This window comes from Fundulus heteroclitus, unplaced genomic scaffold, assembly GCF_011125445.2.
Source record: "Fundulus heteroclitus isolate FHET01 unplaced genomic scaffold, MU-UCD_Fhet_4.1 scaffold_82, whole genome shotgun sequence".
Lineage (NCBI taxonomy): Eukaryota > Metazoa > Chordata > Actinopteri > Cyprinodontiformes > Fundulidae > Fundulus > Fundulus heteroclitus.
The window spans coordinates 212,417-233,670 of NW_023397274.1; the positions used below are offsets into that span (position 1 = coordinate 212,417).

The 21,254-nt window shown below is 40.8% G+C and overlaps 2 protein-coding genes across 3 annotated transcripts in view; one reads left to right on the forward strand and one right to left on the reverse strand.

Annotated features, from left to right (window-relative positions):
• Positions 1–2,733: 2,733 nt before the first annotated feature.
• LOC105930818 (glycolipid transfer protein) lies at positions 2,734–10,932 on the forward strand. Its single transcript, XM_012869201.3, has 5 exons — positions 2,734–2,991; positions 3,409–3,467; positions 3,580–3,713; positions 5,844–5,994; positions 10,092–10,932. The coding sequence occupies exons 1-5, from the start codon at positions 2,889–2,891 to the stop codon at positions 10,272–10,274; spliced, it is 630 nt and encodes a 209-aa protein (XP_012724655.2). The 5' UTR covers positions 2,734–2,888; the 3' UTR covers positions 10,275–10,932.
• A 3,477-nt stretch (positions 10,933–14,409) lies between these two features.
• Positions 14,410–21,254, reverse strand: part of LOC105930817 (protein FAM222A) — a 30,358-nt gene continuing 23,513 nt past the window's right edge. For both annotated transcript variants that reach the window (XM_012869198.3, XM_012869197.3), the window contains exon 3: positions 14,410–16,828. In XM_012869198.3, the coding sequence (XP_012724652.2) occupies positions 15,468–16,828 (1,361 nt within the window). In that variant the 3' untranslated portion in view covers positions 14,410–15,467. The remainder of the gene's footprint in view (positions 16,829–21,254) is intronic.

Here is a 21,254-nt window from a genome sequence, read left to right on the forward strand (position 1 = left end):
TAAGAAAGTGTTTCAAATGAATCCCTTTTAGTTAAGTAACCAAGGTGCTTCATTTTAAACACATTCTTAGGAAGCAGAATTTAAGTTTGTTTTCTTATCTTATTTAAAGGGGACATATGCAAAATCTAAAGTACAAGTACATTTTTTGTGTACTTAAAGTCTCTAGGAGTGCCGCACAGCTAATTATGTTGTTTTTTTTTTTTGGCCATATTTTTCAAGCCGCTCGCTTTTCTCCGTTTTCTGTTATGTTTTTGGAGCAATTACGTCAAAGTGTTTGCTCCAGAGCTCCTTTAGATTTAAAGAGACAGCACCAAAGCAAGTTGTTTTCAGACACACCTCAGAACAGGGGGAAAACGGAGGAACAACAGGGTAAATTGACAAGAAATTCAGACCAAAGTGTTTCAGTTCCACTTTCAACAGATCACAACTGAATGATTTAAATGTGACAAATAACTAAAAAGTATGATATGTCCCCTTTAAATGGAAGCCACAATTCCTTTCAATTTACTCAGGAAAAGCAAATAAAAAAAGTTTTTTTTATTGACTAACCTTGTCATAAACGGTAAAATGCTAACAAATGTAATCAATGTTATAATATTTGTAGGAAGTGATGATTATATTTAACACACATTGGTCTGTCTTATCAGTATTCTAGACCAGATGGGGTGTTTCTTTTAATGGAGTTTTCATTGGTAACCAAGCATGTTTGCATAGATTTACTTTAGATGTTCCTATTATCCTCCCCAGAATTTTTTTTTTTTCACCACAACCCTGAACCTCCAATCTGCCCAGGGCTGTTTGTCCTACATATTTCACCTGTTGTTGCTGTTTATTTAAATTATGGATGATATTTTTGCAACTTACTAAGGAGTCTGGCTATTGTGGGAGGGAGAAAAGCCTGCCATTGCAAAATCTAAAGTATTATTTCGGCAATAAAATAAGTTATTCTGTCACTGCTTAACTAAAGGAAATTCAAATGATCTCTGAACATTCATGAGGGACTGTGGTTACTTGTATTTGTGTCTGTGATCATATATAATGTTGAGAATTAGAATATTCAACCAATCACAAACACCCATGAAGCGACACCTAAGTACAGATGTACCTACCAGGGCTGTTTTCCAGATTAAATTTCTACACAGGAAATCAGTTATTACTGTGATGGAGACGGCACAGAGGTGGTTAAGTAAAATTTCCTGTAATGAAAAGTCACATTAAAACAAGTTCAAGGTAACTAAATATAAATTTTAAAATAAATTTTGCAAATAGCCTTTTCACACTGCCTATTTAAGAACATTTAACCCTAATTATTTACTAGATTTAATTTAACATTACCTAAAAAAAGGTTTGTAAAATATATATTCTTAAATTGGAACCCACAAAAACATTTAAAATACTATTTTTATCTTTTAAAAATTACAAAATATTCTTAGGAGCATGAAATTATCCCAGCAATGGCAAATTCTAGAGCTACATGATATATCAAAATGGAGTCCTCGCAATATCTGCGTGTACAGTATTGCAAAGAGCCTCTTGGACTGGAAAATTTCAAGTGTTCTGCATGCAAGTTCTAACCTGACCCTAGCCAGATGTATTTCGCTCCGCCTAGCTCCACTCATCCATCTGGGACTGATCCATAGGAATGGTGTTTCAGAAGGCTGGGCCTTATCAAAAATCCTTGCATATGATTGGATAAGCCTCTTGTAGGAAAAAACAGGCCTCCTAACGTGGTTCGCGGGTGCACCCCGGAAAACAAAACTTGCCAAATCCGGTCGGGAGAAGGGCAAAAACATGGTTTCCACCAACAAAAGCCTTCAGAGGCGTTCTCTGATGTTCTTTTAATGAAACAATATTAGGTAGATTGGACAACACGGAAGAAATAGCAGCATCAATGGTAACGCTTGCTTCCTCGATGCGAGCCGCCATTGTTGTCTGAATCAAAACAGTCTCACGGTCGCTACTCCACTACGTCACATCTATGAAACTCCAGCCCTGCGTCCTGATTGGCTGGACAATAAAATTGGTCGAAGAAATCGCTCTCTATGGGAGATGTCCCAGATGTATGTGAGTGAAGCTAGGCGGAGCGATATCAATCTGGCTAGGGTCAGGTTATGCAAGTTCTCCATGCCTATAATAATTTTGAGCCTGTTGGATAAACTTTCACTGCCCCTTGATTCATAAACTTGTGTCTTTTATTGGAAATACTAAACCTCACAAAGAGAGGCTGGACAATGTGATAAAGAAGAGATGGCTATTTATGGATAATGTCATCGCAATAATCACCAATCGTAACCCAATTGAGTGTTTTAACGAGTCCTTGCAGCCCAAGTAGAAATGCATTAGCTCCTTTATTTGATTCTTTCTTATTTGCTTCAAAACCCACTCATTAGGACCTCTTTTAAAGTATATAAATGATGAAGTCACAAGTGAAGTAAAATGATATCGGTAACGGTAAATTATACAAGTAAAATTCTGTTTTCTTTAATAAACAAAAAATCAACTATAAATAAAGTCTTCATCAAAAGGCTAAAAGGAATTATTTACATTAATCTTAGACCAAAAAAATGGACGGTTTTATTCTGCTGAGATAAACATTAAAACCTGATGATGAATTTCCCGTAAGGGGGAGCGTCCTGCTGCCTCTGTGGACAACAGACTCCTGTATAATAAACTAGAACACCTCCATTTGCTTGTTGTCTTTATTTGGGCGCGTTATCTGCCACCTGTTGGAGAAAAAAAAGCTGCGACGACGGTGATGGGGGCTGGCAGTTCTTCCACACCCATCTGACAAGAAAGCAGTTCCGGGTTTTTTTTTTTTTCTCTTTTTTTCTCCTGTCTTTGGCGGCTGAGAGCTGCTCTATCTATCGCCGCGGCCACAGCGCGGTAACATGTCTCTTTTACTGGACAGACTCTTTGGGGAACTCCCTGAAGACAAGTCTGTGGACACCAAGACGTTTTTGGACAACGTGTCGACCCTCCCTCCGTTTATTGGTGAGTTGAGCTCCACCTGAACAAGTGAAAAAAATGAAACCAACATCAGGTGACTTTTTCCTCTGCTATTGCCTCGGCCATACTTTGTTGTCTTTCTGCCTCCTCGTTTGTTCTTTTAATGACTTGCCATTTGTCTTTTTTTATTTATCTCGGTACGATCGGTTTTTAACGAGGATGTTTAATTTTTACGCAACAGAAGCGGCGGTCGTGTCATGGTCTCGGTGGTTTTAAACAGATAGAAACTCTTTGTTTACACGCTGGACACAGCGAACATTGACCCCATTGTGACTTTAGCGAAACTATCTATTCTCTGCGTTTCTGCTGCTGAGCAGCCAGTCGCGTCCTGAGCTGTGCGCATGCGCCATGGAGTCATTCATATTTCATTGCCGGGCTCTCAGATGTCCGCTTCTCTTGCAGACTGCTTGGGGTCCAAAGTATTTTCAATCATCAAATCTGACATCAATGGGAATATAACGGTGAGTTGCAAGTTTATTTTCATTTTATGTTTATTCTGCTGCTTTGCATTTGAGTGGGCGCTGCTCAGCTGTTATGTAAACTTGTTTCCACATGTGCTTTGCTCTTCTTTAGAAAATTAGAGCGGTTTATGATCAGGATCCTGCAAAGTATGCCACCTTGCAGGCTATCCTGGAAGCGGAGCGAGAAACCCACAAAGAACAATGGCCTAAAGTTGGAGCGACGCTCGCTCTGATGTGGCTCAAGAGGTGAGTGGTTGTGCCATCAATTTACTTTTGTTTAGAGAAATCTAAAAAGTGTGGCAGGTGTCTGAATCGGACACCCCTAAATAAGATCCAGTGCAACCAATTCTACAGATACAGCTGTCAGAAAAGATCAAAGCTGAACTTTTGAACCTACATTTGATACACGGTGTAGCGTAAGCCTAACACTAGATCAGTGTGAAGACACCATGCCTGCCATGACAAGCTATCAATGTTGCATCGTGCAGTGCAGATGCTTTACTCCTGCAGGAAAGGAGTTCAAACCATTTGTCACCTGGGTAAGGAGGCAGTTGACCTGATGGTTTGCACACTATATCTAATGGCGCATCAGCCCGATGTTATTGTTTTCACCGTGCCACATCTACGGTGAAGCACCCTCGGTGGACCCAGCTCGTTTTACCCAGTCAGGTGACCCCCACTTACTTATTACCTTGAATGTAGGACGCATAAAACAGACAAGTATGCTTTTAGTTATATTTTATCTACGTAAAGACAGAGAAACAGTTACAGTCACACCAGCGCTGATGGGCTCCTGATCGGCAGGAAGCCTCGATTGCTCATCACACAAACATTATATAGGTATCTAGGTACACACCCATGCAAGGGCTGTACACATCTAAACTGTGACATCAGCAGAGAAACTGTGTCACCTCCGGGGTGGTATCTGATAGACATTTGCCAATCTTTTTGGGTCGGTGCCATCTAAGTGTGCCATGCAGTTCTTGGATAAACAGCTCGTTCCACTTGACCTCGTTGATATCCTAACACTGAGAACGGATGTTCAGATCTACTTGCTGAGGCGTGCGATGCCTACTTCCACTATAGCCCCATTTACACTACCCTTGTTAAACCGATCCATGCCAAGCTTGGATCACTTAACCAAGCCGAGCTTGGTTCTGACGACCGTTTACACATCACACTATCTCGGTTCCTTGGTTTCCTCGCCTCCATGAGCAGACCGCATCATCTCCTTACGGCCAGCTGACATTTCAGACATTCATAAAAATACTAGCTTCCCTAGCATGACACACGATTTCCAGTGACGATTCTGCCTAGCAGCGTGATGAACCTCAGCGTCTGTCGTTGTTTCCCGCGTCTGTAAATCCTGATTAGACGTTCGTTTGTCTTATCCAAGTCCCAAAAGCCGACTCCGTCAAGTAAATTCACCAAAGGTTGCCGTCATTGCCTGACTCTCCACAAAAAGCAATTATGACCAAGCATAACTTCCTGAATGTTACGGGCGCCGCCATTTTTATTTGCTTGATTTCCTCCTTCAATCCCAGAGAGCAGTAGTACCGCAGATCGTCACTAGGAGGCGAGGAAACCAAGGAACAGAGATAGCTTGATGTGTAAACAGTCGTCAGAACCGAGCTCGGCTTGGTTAACTGGTCCAAGCTCGGACTGAGCTCGGCATGGATCGGTTTAACAAGGGTAGTGTAAATGGGGCTTTTGTTATTAGACAACCGGGCCAGGGAAAAACACATGGAACTGGGCTGCATTAAGTGCGGTCCGGTTGTGTCTGGCTCGGTTCAGTTCAGTTTGCGTTCCATTTACACTCAGTAGTTATCTCGGTTACCGAGCTCGGACTGGTCTCAGCACGGTTAAAAAGGGGTAGTGTAAATGGGGTATTAGTGACTGAAACAAAACTGTGTGCCCAAATATCAAAGTTACAATGAAATGGCCCAGTCAAGGCCTAGATCTAAATTGAGCTGAGAAGCCGTGGAAAGACATGAAAACTGACCTTCATCCAATCTGACTGACCTTGAGCCATTTTTCTAAAGAAGAATGAGCTGAGATTTCAGTGTTTAGATGTGCAAAGACGGGAGCCACGCCCTAAAAGCCAAATGTGGTCGTCATAAGGACTGTCTCAGAGTGGCTGAAGATAAATATGCAGGACATTTTTCTGGTTTTTGCTTGTAAAAACTTAAATGTTTTATATGCACTACTTAGAATCAGGTTAACACAAAAATCCAATAAAAAGACTTGAAACACTGAAGTTTGTGGTTTCAAGGTGACAAAACAGATACAGTATGAGTACTTAAGCAATACACTTCAACACTTTTTAAACTGCTGCCAGGAAACAACAGTAGCTGTGTTTTCTGCTTTCTCCTGCAGGGGTCTCCGCTTCATTCAGGTTCTGCTGCAGAGTTTGGCCGACGGCGAGAGAGACGAGAGCAACCCCAACCTTATTCGCGTCAATATAACCAAGGCCTATGAGCAAGCTCTGAAAAAATACCACGGCTGGCTTGTTCAGAAAGTTTTTAATGTAAGTAGAAAGTACGTGTTTGATTTAAGAACTAGGCAGCAACGTTTTTCCTTTGGTATCGTTACTCTTTCGTGGTGGTTTCTTGCATCCTGAACCTCTTCATCAACACATTTGTTGGTTTTAATCTAGTTTATGTGAGTTAATTTAACCTTTCTCTTCTTTCATGTAATAACTGAGGTAAAATACACGTTTCTTTGTAGATCCAGTTAAAAAAAAATCTTGTATTATCCCTTTCAAAAGATTAATACCTCTAAAAGGAACTTAATATATTCTACAGATGACCTCATTGAGGCTGGGACAAGCAAAAACCTTTTATAAATATTTTGCTGTGATGGCTCACTAAATATTAAGGATTCCATCTTATCCCCTTTGACAGTGACCTGGCCGGAGAGCCGGGCCGCCCCAGACAGATTGTGACCCCCCCCCCCCCTGTGTAAATCAGTTGCAGCTATGCTATGTATTGACCCAAGACAACCAGCAGGGGGTGCTATAGGTTACTAAATGGGATCGTTGGAGGCAGTAAAGGAGACACTTTGCTACAGTGTGATGCCAAAGTGCACAAACGTTTTACAAAAATGCAAGATAAAATGGACGGACAGGCTATTAAAGAGATTATATTCATCTGGGAAATGCAGACCTAAACAGAAGAAATTGCAGGATCCTGGTTTATTTGGCTATAAAAGCTGCGTTTGACACTGTGGATCATCACATTTTAGTTTCTCGCTTGGAGCACTTCGTTGGCATTAGAGGGACTGATCTGGACTGGTTCAAGTCCTACCTGACCGACAGGACATTTAAATCTTCCGTTTCCCTTTCCCATGGGGTCCCACAAGACTCAGTTCTTGGACTTCTGCTTTTTTCATTACACCTTCTTCCCTTGAGCTCCATTTTTCTTTTTTTTAGGAAGCACAATAGTGCCTTTCATCTTTATGCGGATGGCTGGAATATTTATTTCCCCCTGAAACAAGAGGGAACCTACTTTGTGCGGTATTTGTTTGAGTGCCTTGAGGAAGTAAGAGCCTGGATGACTCTTAACTTCCTTAGTCATGTACTATGACTTTATGGATTTCTATGGCCGTAGCTCACTAGCCTCGCCAGCCACAGTGACTTACGCCTAAACAAGGCAAAGCAGTCTGGAAAGCTGCCGGTAGAGCCAGATTTCACAGGCGGGACTGAAAGGGTTAGTGGAAACAGGGTAGAACCAATCAGATAACGACTGATGTGACGCAAACACCAAACAACACAAAAACTCTTAAAACTCTGTTTTAGCTCTTAGAGCAGCCAGTTCAGTTTTTAAAACATATATCCAGCTCATTCAGAACATAATAAAGGGCCTCAGGAAAACATTGCTTTGTTGCGGCCCACAATCTTGACTGGACAGGAAAGCACTGCTGCATTGTGGGTAAAGAGTGGCGCATGGTAAACTCCTGCCTCTCGCGCTGTGATTGGTCCAGTAAGTTTTTGATTGGAGAGTCTGAGCCTGTCCAGCCTGACAAGCTGGGCCAGGCTAGAAGCTCACTGTGGTGGTTTTCCAATTAAATTGTTGCGCCTTGTTGTCTTATTATATTTTATTTCTGTGTTTTACGGTTTTTTTTTGCCTTATTTGTTAGGAAAAAAATGGCTTTTGTGTCTAAAAAAAGACCATGTAACCAGAAGTACAACATGGCGCATGCGTGAAATGAGTAAACAAGGAGAGGCAATGGGGCCCACACACGTGTATATAGCATTATAATGACGTTATATTTTAATAAATGCCATATTTTCATTATATGTTAAAGATGATGCCAGCGGATATGGTTTGTACTGTGAATCGGTCGGTGCAGTTCCAAGCAGCACATGAATGAGGCATCTCCTTAGAGCCACTTCCAATATGGCAACGATGTTTACACTGCAAAAACGGAACTACAAATTAGTAATATTTTCCTAAAATGAGTGTATCTGTCCTTGATTTGAGCAGGTAAATAAGATGATCTGCCAGTGGAATAAGACTTTTGCACTTAAAATAGGAACAACCCGTCTCCATCTTATTTCAAGTGCAGGATGTCTAATTATCTTATTTTAGGGGTCAAAAATACCCATCCCATTGGCAGATAATATTATTTACCTGCTCAAATCTGGGACAAAAACACACATTTTAAGAACATTTTACTTATTTTTAGATCCGTTTTTGCAATGTACGTACAATTCCCCGTTCAACGATGCACCCACGTATTTGTCTGTGATGTTGCCGAGCGAGTCGGCAACACCCAGCAGAGGAGCGAGAAGAAAGGGGTGACGTTACTTTAACCCTGTAGATCAGGTTGGTCTTCTACCACACCAAGCTGTTACTTCACTGCGAGGCGCTGCAGGACGGTCTGCTGGTTCTCCCAGTAGCTGCATCAATTGGCATTATGTCTGTCGTCTGTCGGTCGGCAGATGGCACAACAATGTTTATATATAGTAATTGTGCCTCATTCTAAGTTGTTTTCAAGGCTCAATAAGGACAAGCAAACACTATCAGGATGAAAGGTTGCCATATATTGTTTTATTTGAAGATGAATATTTGTTTTGCGTTTTCTTTTTATAATCAAAATACGAGACTAGGTCCTTTTATTTTAATGACAAAAAGACGGGTTTTGTTTTGTAGTCCCGGGTCTCTAGTGGGCCGTCCTCTGTAGAGCTCGGCCCTCTGGCACAGTATATGAAACCCACTGTCACCAACCGTGGGGTAAAAATGGACAGTGATTTTAATCAGATCAGTTCAGTGCTGAAATCCAGTTTTTATCAATTGGGAGACAACTGGTAAAGGTGAAACATGTTCTCTCAAAACACCACTTTGAAAGTCTAATCCATAGTTTTATCACAACACATGTGGATTACTGCACCTCTGTATTAAGGAGTCTCACAGACATCCCGGCCTCGTCTTCAGCTGCTGCAGAAATGCAGATGCCCGCCTTTATGCTGGTTTCTGCAGCAGCTCCAAGGCTCTGGATCTTATCGCCGTTAAATGTCAGACAGGCCTCATCTCGGTCTATTTTGAAATCTGCTCTGAAAACCCTCCTTTTCTCGTTAGTTTTTGACGCAGCATCACAAAGCTCATCGTATTCATTTAAGTTACTTAAAAGATTTTCTGATGTGTTTCATGTATTTGTTTTTCATGCTATACATTTCTGTTCAGCACTTTGGTCAGCTGTGCTGTTTTTAGTGCTCGGACTACAAATACAGTTGACCTGGCTTTTCAGATATTATAAAAAAAATATTTTTATTTTACTTTTTTACAAAAATAAATCTCCATTATAAACACTCTTTTGTGTTGCATAATTTCATAAGCATGTTATGTTTCTTTTAAGTCCAAAACGTCAAGTTGCCCATAGGGCCTTTAACCGTCTCTTACATTTAAGTTAATTACATTTCTCCCCTTAATTATTCCTTGCAGATGTGATATTAAAAGTTGGCCATGTGTTCAGAGAGCCTCGTTTTCTCAGTCTCTGGTGATTAGCATAGCTAAAATGACTAAAACAGCAGTCTTTGTCTGTATTCCCAAGAGAAGTTTGATCTTTTCCTCTAACTCTGGGGTTTCCAAAAGTCTGTCAACATTTCCAAATCCAGATAAAACAGGGCAACTTTGCTTTCTTCGTTTAGCCTTCCTGTTTTCTGCTGAAAGGCTTGTTTTCTTGCTCTGAAGCAATCCCGATGAACCACAGCCATGTCTCGACGTGTCATGGAAAACTGTCTCCTTCTAAATGCTTTCCAACACCTGTTTTGTCCCTTTTGATTTCTTTTTAAACTTCTCTGCAATGGTGAAAATTGCTAACTTTGCTGTCAACGCAACCTGGTAGTGCCTGGTGTGCTGCATTTGCTTGTCACAAAAAGATTGGATTTATAAGTTTCAAGCAGGAAATGAAGCAGGAAAAAAAAACTTTCTTTGAATGATCAGTTGTTCCTCTGTGAATCTCTGGTTTTCAGTACATGTTTTTTTTTTTCTTTTCTGTTAAATTTCATTATTTTCATTTTGGGCTTTAGCAGTATTAGCCAGACCGTCACATGACTTTTGAGTTGACACTGGCATGTGATAAGTGATGGTTTCACTTTTCCTCTTTCTCTCGTTTGTCCTTCAGGCAGCGCTGATTGCGGCCCCCTACAGATCAAACTTCCTCAAGAATCTGTCAAAGGGAGAAGAAGTGAAAGAGGAGGAGTGTCTGGCAAACGTGCGTCTCTTCCTGGTGAATTACACGGCCACCGTAGATGCCATCTATGAGATGTACACAAACCTGAACGCAGAGCTGGACTACACAGTTTGATGTCTGAGGATGAAACTGGATCTGGAGCTTCAGGAGTGACACAACTCCTTCAGGGTGTAACTCGAGTCCAGTTCTTAAAATTAAGTGTTTTGTTTTCTTGTCCTATTTATTGCTCTGATTATGCCTAGCTCAATATATTTTATGTATATTTGGTCTTTATAAATGCTGAACTGAAAGAAAAATCTATTTGAAGGTGCTTTGTTGCTGCTCTCCATCTATAGCCAGGATTTTTTTTTTATCTGTCTGATTTGCTGCTTTATTTATGAGATCACTGTGTGCCTTTAACCTCTTCTATAAGAACCAAAACGCCTATAATCAATGAAACATGTTTGTCACCTTCATAGGTATAAACTCTTCTGATCACCATCAATCTTTTTTATTAAAGCTGACATAAAGCTGCCTATTTTCATTTAGTTTAAGATGCCGTGGTGTTTCACCTCTAGATTTTTATTTTAATTTTTTTGGGCATGTGTGAAACATGCCTCAAATTAAAATGTGACTAAATCTTGTTCCCCTTGTTTGCAGTGTCCCTTTGTGTTACTTTGGATGTCTTGTACAAGCTGTTAATAATCATGTGTGGACAAAGACAGCATTTCAAAATGTATGAGAAATATTTACTGATTGAGTACTCGGAGAATTAATAAAGCCTTTCTCATGACTCGGCTGCTTGTGAAACCACAAGGATCATTTTAGAGTTAAAAACAAAACAAAAACTTGTACTTTGAAAGTCTGACCCTAGATGGCGGCATCTATTTAATTTGGTCCCATGTTTGTGGCATTGATTCTGTATGTAATGTTTAACATTTCACATATTTTCTGACATCTTCTGGAAGCGTTGGAGGGGTTTACGTTTTTGAGGAAAATGGCGTTATTTTGGGGATACTTGCAACAGTGTTTTGAATTTTATTGAAGAAAATCTGTATTCCACATGTATCCTAATCCTCTTAACAAGCCATACTCTTCCTCAACCCACTCTCATTTATCTGAAGTGTGTTCCAGAGGTCGGGGAGGCTCTGGTTCCTCTCCCCCAGGAGGCTGAGCTAATCGTCTCTGAGCGAGAGGAACATGTCCGGTTTATCAGCCGCCTTGCACAACAGAATGGGAAAAAAACTTCCAGCAAAGCCTGCAACACCACAAAGTAGACACTGCAGTCCTATTTAATAGCATCCAGTGGCAGATGCTGACTTTGAACTAAAGGTATTTGTCTAAAATGAGGTCATCAGTTAGTGTTGCAGTTTCTCCTCCTATCAGTGCTTCTAATGTCCCTATTTATACACTATAATTAGCTTTTTAGCTGGCTACTCAAAGTGTCTACAAATTTTATTTCCTTGATTAAAGCTGCATCAGTGTTATAGCGTGGTATGTAGGACGACAGAGGACGGGAAATGGTGTAATGCCACAAACATTAAATACTGGTAATTCAAAAGAGGCGTAATGGGTATCTTTTTTATTATAGTAAACTATAATACTTTTACTATTTTACACTCAGCAGTGCACAGTCTGCTGAGTGTATATATTCTTTTACTTCTTATTTCACTGTATTCTTATTTTTTTTGTCTGCACCATCAATACCAAGTCAAATTCCTTGTAAGCGCAAACCTACTTGGCGATTAAACTTGATTCTGATTTTTATCCATGCTGTATTGTAGAATGATGAAGTAAATTTTAAGAAATCCTTGCAAATAGCCTGCAGGAACATCCAACAGGCCAAATGTTCCCAGGAAACCACCACTTCATATGCATACAAGCAAAGTAATGAAACTATACAACTAGCTTTTTACAAACTTAAAGGAGACATATGCTTTTAAATCCTGATATTAAAATGATTCGGTTGTGGTCTATATAAAGGAACTGCAATGCTTTGGTTTGAATTCCTTGTTAATTTACCCTTACGTCCCCCTTTTACACTTGTTCTGGGTTGCTTCTGAGAGCAACTTGTTTTGGTGCTGTCTCTTTAAACCTAAAGGAGGCACTTCATACTCCGCCCCCTCTCCATGTTGCAAAGCATTTGGCTCCACCCCATCCGGGCATTTTTGTAGCATGTTGGGGGGATGGCGTAATGAATAATGATAACATCCATTTGTAGCTTCAGCATCCTTCAGCTTGGACTACAAAAATCGCTCTGAGAAATAAAAACACCGGCTACGCGAACCTGGTAAGCTGGAAATCCATGGCCGTGTTTAGCAGCTCCACCGCAAATACTGTCGTGTAATAATTAAAAAAAAGTAACAGGAAACACAATGGCTTAAAAAACATGACTCAAAAACAACCAAGATATCTATGCACTCCTAGAGACTCAAAGTATGCAACACAATGTATTTAGGGGCTAAATAAAAATTGGTTCTTGCATATGTAACTTAAATCCTGGCTGCACATCACTCAAGCAACATCGTCACAGAAAATTAACTGACTGAACACTGCATTAATATACTAGTTAAATCGTTACTGCATGATACAAATTAGTATATGGATTAACCAATCCCTAAATTGTTCCCTTTTAACACAATGACTTAAGATAGTGTTAAACTACTTTTCTTACTTCAGGTTGCAGCTAGCTGTGCTTTAGTGCTAATATAGCTTGCATGTAAGCAGAAATAGGTTTAGATTACATTTCAGCTCTGTTATTTCCTCAAACAGTGGTACAGGTGCAATATTTGATAAGCAACTCACCTCTGAAAAATAAAATACTAGTTGTCAAGACAGAAGAGTCCAGATTCGGAATGCCGACTCACCAGCTCCCTTGTTTGCTGAGTCAGTGCTCTACACTTCAACGTTTTGTGTTTTTGTGTGCTTTTTTTTGGCAGATAATGTGTGAAAAGCAACAGACTGCTCTTTACAGAAGAGGCTGGCTTTGTCAGAGACAGAATGTGGTGAGCTTGGGCAACAGAGCTAAAATGCTTGAAATACCTACAGAACAGCTTTATCCCCTCAAAAGTTTGTTCACTGCATCAAAGGTTGGACTATTTATACTTGCAAGGACACAACATGCACACTCGGAGGCAGACGTGGGCAATAACTACATTTACTAAACAACTAGAAAAAAAAAATAAAACCTATGAGTACTTTTTATAGCGTCATACTTTTTGCTTCTTGTTGAGTAATATTAGTAATGTTAGTCTTACTTGACAGCAATTTTTGGCTACTCTGCCCACATCTGCTCGCAACAGACATTTTTGTTATGGACATTTATGGAGTAAGGAAGCTGTAAAAAAGATGTGTGTATGATTTTAACAATGTTCATATGTCAAAAATATAGAAAAAAAATTAATACAGAATTCTGCTGTCATATGCGAGGCTAAAATATTTTGTGGGTTAGGATTGTTTTTATGCAAGTATGAATTTGAAAGCTGTAAGTCCAAAGTTTTCAACACTTTTCTACTCATACTTTCATAATCATACTTACATAAAAACAATCCTAACCCACAACATTATTAGACTCGCACATTCATTTTATTTTTCACATTATTTAGAGAAAAAGGTATTAAAATCATCTTTGCTGCTCCTTGTGTAAAGTATATGTTGAGATGTGATTGTTCTCAACAATGCCACACTATAAACACAGTAATTGCATTTCTAAGCTCATTGCTATTTCTCTTCTATGTTATCATTGTTTTACAACACATCTGAACCTCAATAATTCGTATAGTAGCCCTAAGTGTAGTTTTATGTAATTAGATAATGAAATGGAGTATTATGTGGTGGATTTTTATTTATTTATTCAATTTGTGGTTGCATTTAACTGATTTGAAGACAGGGAGAATATTTTATTGTGACATCACAAACCTTAAAATTAAAAGTGCATAGTTTTTATTTTCATGTAAATATCTGATGTCCCATAATGCCTCACGTTTCCACCATGCATCGGAAAATTGGCACCATGGGAATGGATCATTTATAAAAGTATAGCTCTGATGTGGTTTAGGTAAGAACTTGCTTGCATAACATTTTAGATGCGGAAGACTCCGGTGAAAATTTGCTCGTTTACAAAATATATAATAGATTATGCTCAGCAGTAAAGCTTCAAATCCCTCTGCCACATGCTAAATCTCTGCTTTCCACTGGTCATTATTCACAAATACAGTAAGGCTGTATGTATGCATGTCGTAAATCTAATTGAGTAATGACATAATACCTGTTGGGGTTTTAAAAAAAATTTATTTACTTGACAATCCTTATTAAGAAGAGACAGAAAAGGATGTTTGATTAGGGCCATACATTTCAAAAAGTAGTTATTTCGTCAACTTAATTTATGGAGATAACTCACGTGTTCATATATAATAATTGCACTTTATAATTATAGAGACAGTTTTGCCATATAACCCACCAAGCTGACAGAAATAAATAGTCTCACAGAATCATTGTAGATATATGAAGTACTACTCACTCATACATTTTAAACCATCAGAGATACTATAGCCCTGCAAAGAAGAAAGCAGTAAAGGATTCAGGCATCCTGCTCTCAAATACTGCTTTTCATTATCGGTAACAGTCGCACATTCTTCAGGGGAAAGAAAAAAAAAGTTAATTCAACAGATTTGCCTTTTCAAAAATATAAAAAAAAATACAGAGAGAGAGAGTGCATCTTGCTTGGCCTGAATGCAACAGTGTTGATTTGAAATTATACAACAGTCCCAATAAACCAAGCTGAGACTTAAAACATTAAATGTGTTAAAAAAAAACTTGTCAATAACTTGATGAAATAACAATATACCATGCTGATAAGCAATATTTCCCCATAAACGTTTGAGAGCTAATCCATATTGAAAAAGAATGGTTTAAAGTCAAGCGGTTCCCAAAGGTTTAACAATAGTTCAACTCTAACGAGAAACCATTTTAGATAAAAACTGCCTGATGAGAATCTTTCAGAGATCCTGGAATTACATCCTTTTTGTTTGGTACCCCTGATTGTTTTTCCATCCGCTCCCATTTTTATAAAGGCTGATAACAGTGAATACAAAAATCTATGATTACTGGTCAAATCCAAGCGCGGTCAAGTGCTCAGCTTTAGTGTTAAGTTGACAACAGCAGTCAAAATTAAAACAATCTGTAGCGTAAACCTGCACTTCGAGGCCTGATTATTATTAAGCCCCTATTCCAAGTGTACAACGCACAGCCTCCCATAAATACATGCACAAACTAAAAAGGCTTGTTTATTTCATGAACGTTCGAAGTCGTGCGTCCCAGAGCGTCGCCTCATCTGTAGACGGGGAGCTGCATGTGCTGTTGGTGCTCTAGTAGTGGAGGCATCCCCCCAATGGCTTCGTACCCACGGCCCAGCATGCGCTCTTTGATGCAGGGGGGCTGGATCTCACTGATGAGGCACTCCAGAGACTGCAGGCTGCTGCTGAGGACCCTGGCGTGGCACAGGCTGAACGTGGGCAGCCCGCAGGAGAGGTTTTGCTCTGCGCTGTAGGCCTGGCTGTGATGGTGAAGATGATGGCAGCGTTGGTTAAAATGATGGGGAGGAACGGGCGGATGGAGCTGCGGCTGATTTGGCTGATGTCCGCTTAGGTGGAGATGAGGATGGGAGACCCCCGCGTGTCTAGGCCCGGACGCGCATGAGTTCGGTCCCATCACCTGAGAGGAATAACCGTCGCTGCTCGAGTTGTCCCAGAGTGGAGCGAAGTACTGTTTGACAGTCTGCTCCTTCGTCACGGCGGCGCCGACATTTCCGAGGTGCTGCCTGTACGGCGGCTGCGAGGAGCATGGTAAAGGGAGGCGGCTTTCAGGAGAGCCGACCCCAGCCTCCGCCGTTCTGCAGCTCCGGGTGCCGCTGCTCACGCCGTACATCCCCACTGCTTCCTGCAGATAGGGCTGCATTTGAGCTTTGTGCTGCCACGCCGCGTAGTCTTCCCTCTCCAGGTATCCGGTTTTGGCCATGTCGGCGCTCTGCGTGGGCAGCACCGCGCCGGCGAAGGCCCGGCTGCTCTGGGGCGGCACTCCGAAGACAAAGTCGGATTCCGAGTGTGCCACAGCAGCCACGGCCTGCAGCGAGGGGCTGGCTCGAGCCTCTCCCCCCAGCTGCGGGGCCTGGCTGTGGGGAACTCTGCTCATCCGCCTCATCAGGCTTTGAACCTCTGCCAGCTCCGGCTGGGGGGCCAGGCTCTGATCTCTGGAGGCCATTCCTGCGGTAGAACAAAGTGCTTCAATGGGTACGTCGGCGGGCTTACATGAACTTGTGTTATAGGCCTCGTGCCGGTGTCTGACTGTGCAGCTACTATTCAGAGGATTATTGTATGGTGCCACGGACGTCTGAGAGTTCATATGTTTAGTCCTCCTGCCCTCAGAGCTTTTCAGAACACCTTTTACCGCCACAGAGGCTTTGACGACGGCCAGCAAGCCCTGGTGGCCTCCCGCGTGTGTGTGGGAGTAGGGGCTATATCGTTGACCCGTGGTGTCCAAGCCATTCACAGTTTTGCTGAGCTGCTTGTGTTGTGGCACCCGGACATCGGATGGAAAGATTTTGATGGTGAGTGGGCTGTTGGCGGTTTTCTGGGCGAAAGCGTCCAACTCTGCAGGAGACGGGTACCGAGAAATCATGGAGCCGGGCTCTCCTGGAAAAACAGGCAGGCAGAGAGAGGTGATTAGAACACGTGCAGCCCGAAGGAGACCTCTTCCTGTGCTGATTTTATTCTTTAGCAGGCTCAAATCCGCCATAGGGGATAGAGGCAGATATAAAGCGTAGCTATAAACTAATCGCAAAGAGAAAAGTGCCTTTGGCATCGTTTTCAACTGAACTTAATGATATTAATTTAGTCTCAGTTTCCCCTTAATAATTAGCTAGCCAAAATAACTTATAGGAAGTTAAAAGTAACAAGAGCACAGAAGTGGTGGCACATTAGTGAACATTTATTTAATGTACAGTTTTTTTCTTTTTTTTTTAATAACTGAAATCAAAAGGCAGATCTGACAGAGATAAAACGTAATACAATTATGGTTCAAGTGCTCAGGGTTCTTTTAAAAGTAAAGAATTAACCCAATGTTGTTAAACTCTGGTAAAAGTATAGATCGTGGATGCCTTCAGAGGAAACCTTTGTAAAGGTTTCCTCTGAAGGTGGAGCAGATAAGCTGTGATGTAGAGCCAATAAGCCCAAACAGCCAAAAAGATCATTTTCAGCCAGCCATTTATTTTACGCACATGGATCTCTGCTTCAAACAGATACTATGCAGAGGGGGAGTGCAGTGGAGACTGGCTCAAAACTACCTCCGGTAAGCGAACCGAGAACATGTGCCGGTGGCTTTTCCTGGTGGGTTTCATTTACCTCTAAAGTTGGACGTTGACTCTAGGAATAAACGTCAAAACTTAACTAGCTTTATTATTGAGCGTATCCTCCTGGATGTTCTGAGCTGCAGCTCGAGTATAATTACTCTTCCTAATATAAGGTAATTACAAAATCTCTGGATCCTTACAATTAAAAGACTAAAAGGAACATGTTTTCTAATATAGGTTGTACAAACTACCAAAAGTGCAGAAAGTCTATTTACTACAGCAGTGGTGTTTTGTTATTGGTCAGGAGCCCCACAGCAAACTGCTGAAGAAGGAGCGAGAAGGCACATAATGTGGTGTGCTTAGAGATAAAGCATAGGCCACAGAGTTGCTGGGCAGGCATGATTTATTGTGTGAAAAACATACACCACTCAAGCACGTTATAAGTAGACATGGAGCATGTACGTCTGCCAGTAAGACAAGGGTGAGCGTTTGTTTTTGACTGACTGGCTACAAAACAGCATCTCTGACTCTGCTGTCCAGTTAGAAATGCTAGCAGCGCGCTGGCTAATATATTCCTTACAGACGGTGAATCGCCGACTCTGCTGCATAAACATCTTAGTAGAAGCCTTAAAAACATTCTTAAAAGCATCGACCTTGCAAACAAGGTGGCAGCTGTGCTTAACGGGTCCCCAAAATTAAATTAATTTCCATATATGGTAGTGTTATGTTTGAGGTTCCAACCAAGGGTATGCTTAATATGCAGTGAATAATTGTTGTTGTTTTTAAATGTATCACTGTCCAAACTCAGATACCTTAGAGACGTACTCAACTTGTATTCTTTTGTCCATTCGAATTTCTTTTGTGGTGAGAAAACTTATAAGAGACATCCGCTTTGAGGTTCAAATAAAGCACACAGATGAGGTTATGCTGTTGTCAAGAATAAAATCTCTTCATAACCAACAAAACGTATCAGGTTGTTCAGACCAAATACTTTTTATAAAAGGAAAAATATCTCCTTTTAGGGGGGAGTTTAGATTCTGTGACTCTGCTAACTTTATAGTATGTGGAAAAAGATATCTACACAGCTCTCTAAAAATAGTGGAAATCCTTTTTCTTGATAGACAAAAAAAAGGGACTATTTTAATTAAAAATGTACTCCAAATGTTTCCACATTTTATCTGAAAATCATAAAAAACACATCGCCAGCTGTTGATTCCATTTAACGGCTTCGTGAACTGCCACTGAAACTACTGTAAAAGCTTTAAATTCAAATAACTGATGACAGGCTGTTGCAAACTAAAACGGGGGGAAAAAAGGCAATTGTTAAGAGCGTCGCTGAGTGAAACGTGCAGGAAAGCAGTCAGGACAAACAAAAATAGGTTTTAAACACTGTGATTTGGGCTTATTATTTGTAGCAGCTTAACTGCTGTTGACAAAAGGCGAGGTGGAAATAGCGGCTCATTTTAAAAACAATAAATCACCATGGAGGAAATTACTGCCACCTTTCAGATTGACGCTTTTATGGAATTTCTGACAGGGTACAGAAAAGTCTCTGAAATTAACCTAGATCACACCGTGAGTCAATGGAAATCTCAGCATGCAAAGAGAACAAAGCTGTAATCTGCAATAACAGAAAAAAAAAAGAATAAAAAAAAAACAACCAAACACTTCATTTCATTTTCAATAACAAAACCAATTCCAGCTATGCAGGGGTGGTGCTTGCTCACTGTTCCCATTTGAAATTGATTTGGGAGTTCATTTCATCTCGGGCCTACAGTGAGCCTCCCGACTGTGAAAATGACTCAATCTACAAGATCCACCTCATGAAAGGAATAAATTGGGTGTTTAAAAGGCAGGGGGAGAAAAAAAAGAAAAAAAAAAAAAAAAAAAAGAGGTGAGGCAGAGTGTTCAATCCACCCGACGGTCTCCAGTTCAATCCACCCGACGGTCTCCAGGCGGAGAAGAAGGAACGAGCACCATGGTGCCAAGAGCGTGAATGAATTCTGCAGAGAAATACAACAAAGCAAAAAAAACCAAAAAAAAAACAGGCCTTATTATGTTTCAGCGTAGTGCTGCTACAGAAAACAATGACATCTGGGATGTTGAAGAGGTGTTTGTACTGTACACAGCATCAAGATGTGAGCTCGCTCCTCTCCGCTTTCCCATAATCCTGCATGGGAAGAAAGAGGCAACACAAAATGCCAGCTGTAATAATAATTCCTAGCTTTGGGCTAAAAATGGTTTATTCACGGCCGTGGAAGATAAGGGGAAGAGGATCAGAACCACCTAAAGGAGCTTAGATTACTAAAGGAAATGACACATTTAAAAGTGTAATAACTCCTTGCATCACCGCGCAAGATTAATACAATTCTTCCTTCGTGGGTAATAATGCGCAGCTCCTAGCGATTGATAATTTAGCAAAACAAATCAAAAAACACGTGCAGCTTTACGTTTTTTCGTCGTGTTAAATGTTAAGTGGCGAGCCCTGTGCGGCGGCGACCCCGGCTGCGTCGCACTTCAAACGCTCCGAATGCTAACGCGTCTTCGCAGGATGTCTGATATTGTTAGTCCCACAGATTACAGCCCTGTCAGAGCTGAGAAGACACAACACAGCTGCACTTCCCACTGCGGCTGCCTTGATGTGGCACGGTGGAAACCTCATTAGCAAACAGGCACTCTGCGTTCACATTCATCATCTGAGCAACGCCGCTGCTGTGTGACAGATGCATGGGAAAAGGGATCCGTTTAGGGCTTTTTCTTTTTTTTGTTTTACTGACAGAAACCCAAACCGCTGCGTCGTGTGAGGTTACGTATGAGATCAGCATGATCGGCGTTAAATTACTCCAAACTACAGCCGGGGGTTAAAGGTCTCAATCTGGAGGAGATTCTTGGCGGTCGCTGGTGTTGAATGGCAGTGAACAGCAGCGACGCGGCGAGGTAGAGGAGGATGTTTATATGGCCTCGCTGTAACAAAAGCATGTCATATACTCATTTTTTTGTTTCTTATTTGCTCATTTCAGATGTTTTTTCTTACAAACCTAGCCAAATTCATTGCTCAATAATGACAATATGGCTCTGTGGTAACTGGCAACTGACAAGTGGACAGAGTATAACTCCCAGGGTTCTCTGAGGTTCAATGAGACTAAAATATCTGTTTAGCCATACTATCTAGACCAGGGACCCTGTTACGTTTACAATCCAAAGAGCCACTTTTACCACCTAAGAAAGACGTAAGAGTCGCAAAGGTTACCTGATCCTTTGAAAATAGACAACATATAACCTATAATAGATATTTATCAAAAATTATAAGTTGTCATTTTTTTTTCTACTTTTAGTTGTTAAAATTATGTTAAAAATATTAAACTTCAGCAAAAAGTGGCTGGATCCAGAGGCTGGTTTCTTCTAGTGGCTGTTGATATTTGTGGAACATGATGTCAAAAACGCTTTTTGTTTTTAACCTGTTGTGCAAATTCAGTGCGATTATTTCATAAAGAACTGCAGAACTACTAAAACCTGCATTTGTTATCTCCATTTATAAACAGTTTTTTTTATATATAATTTTCGCCAATGTTATTAAGAGCAATTGTGGAAGAAAGTATCAAGTGAGCGGCAGATGTGTGAGCATAAAAGCCTTGTGGAAGTCTGAGGAAAATGTGAGAACTAGATGGAGATGAAAGTAAGACAAGAAAAGTATGTGAAATATTTGCTGTGAATGCCCGGTGGGTCACGCCTTGATAAGATGGGCTATAGCAGTAGAAGACCACACCAGT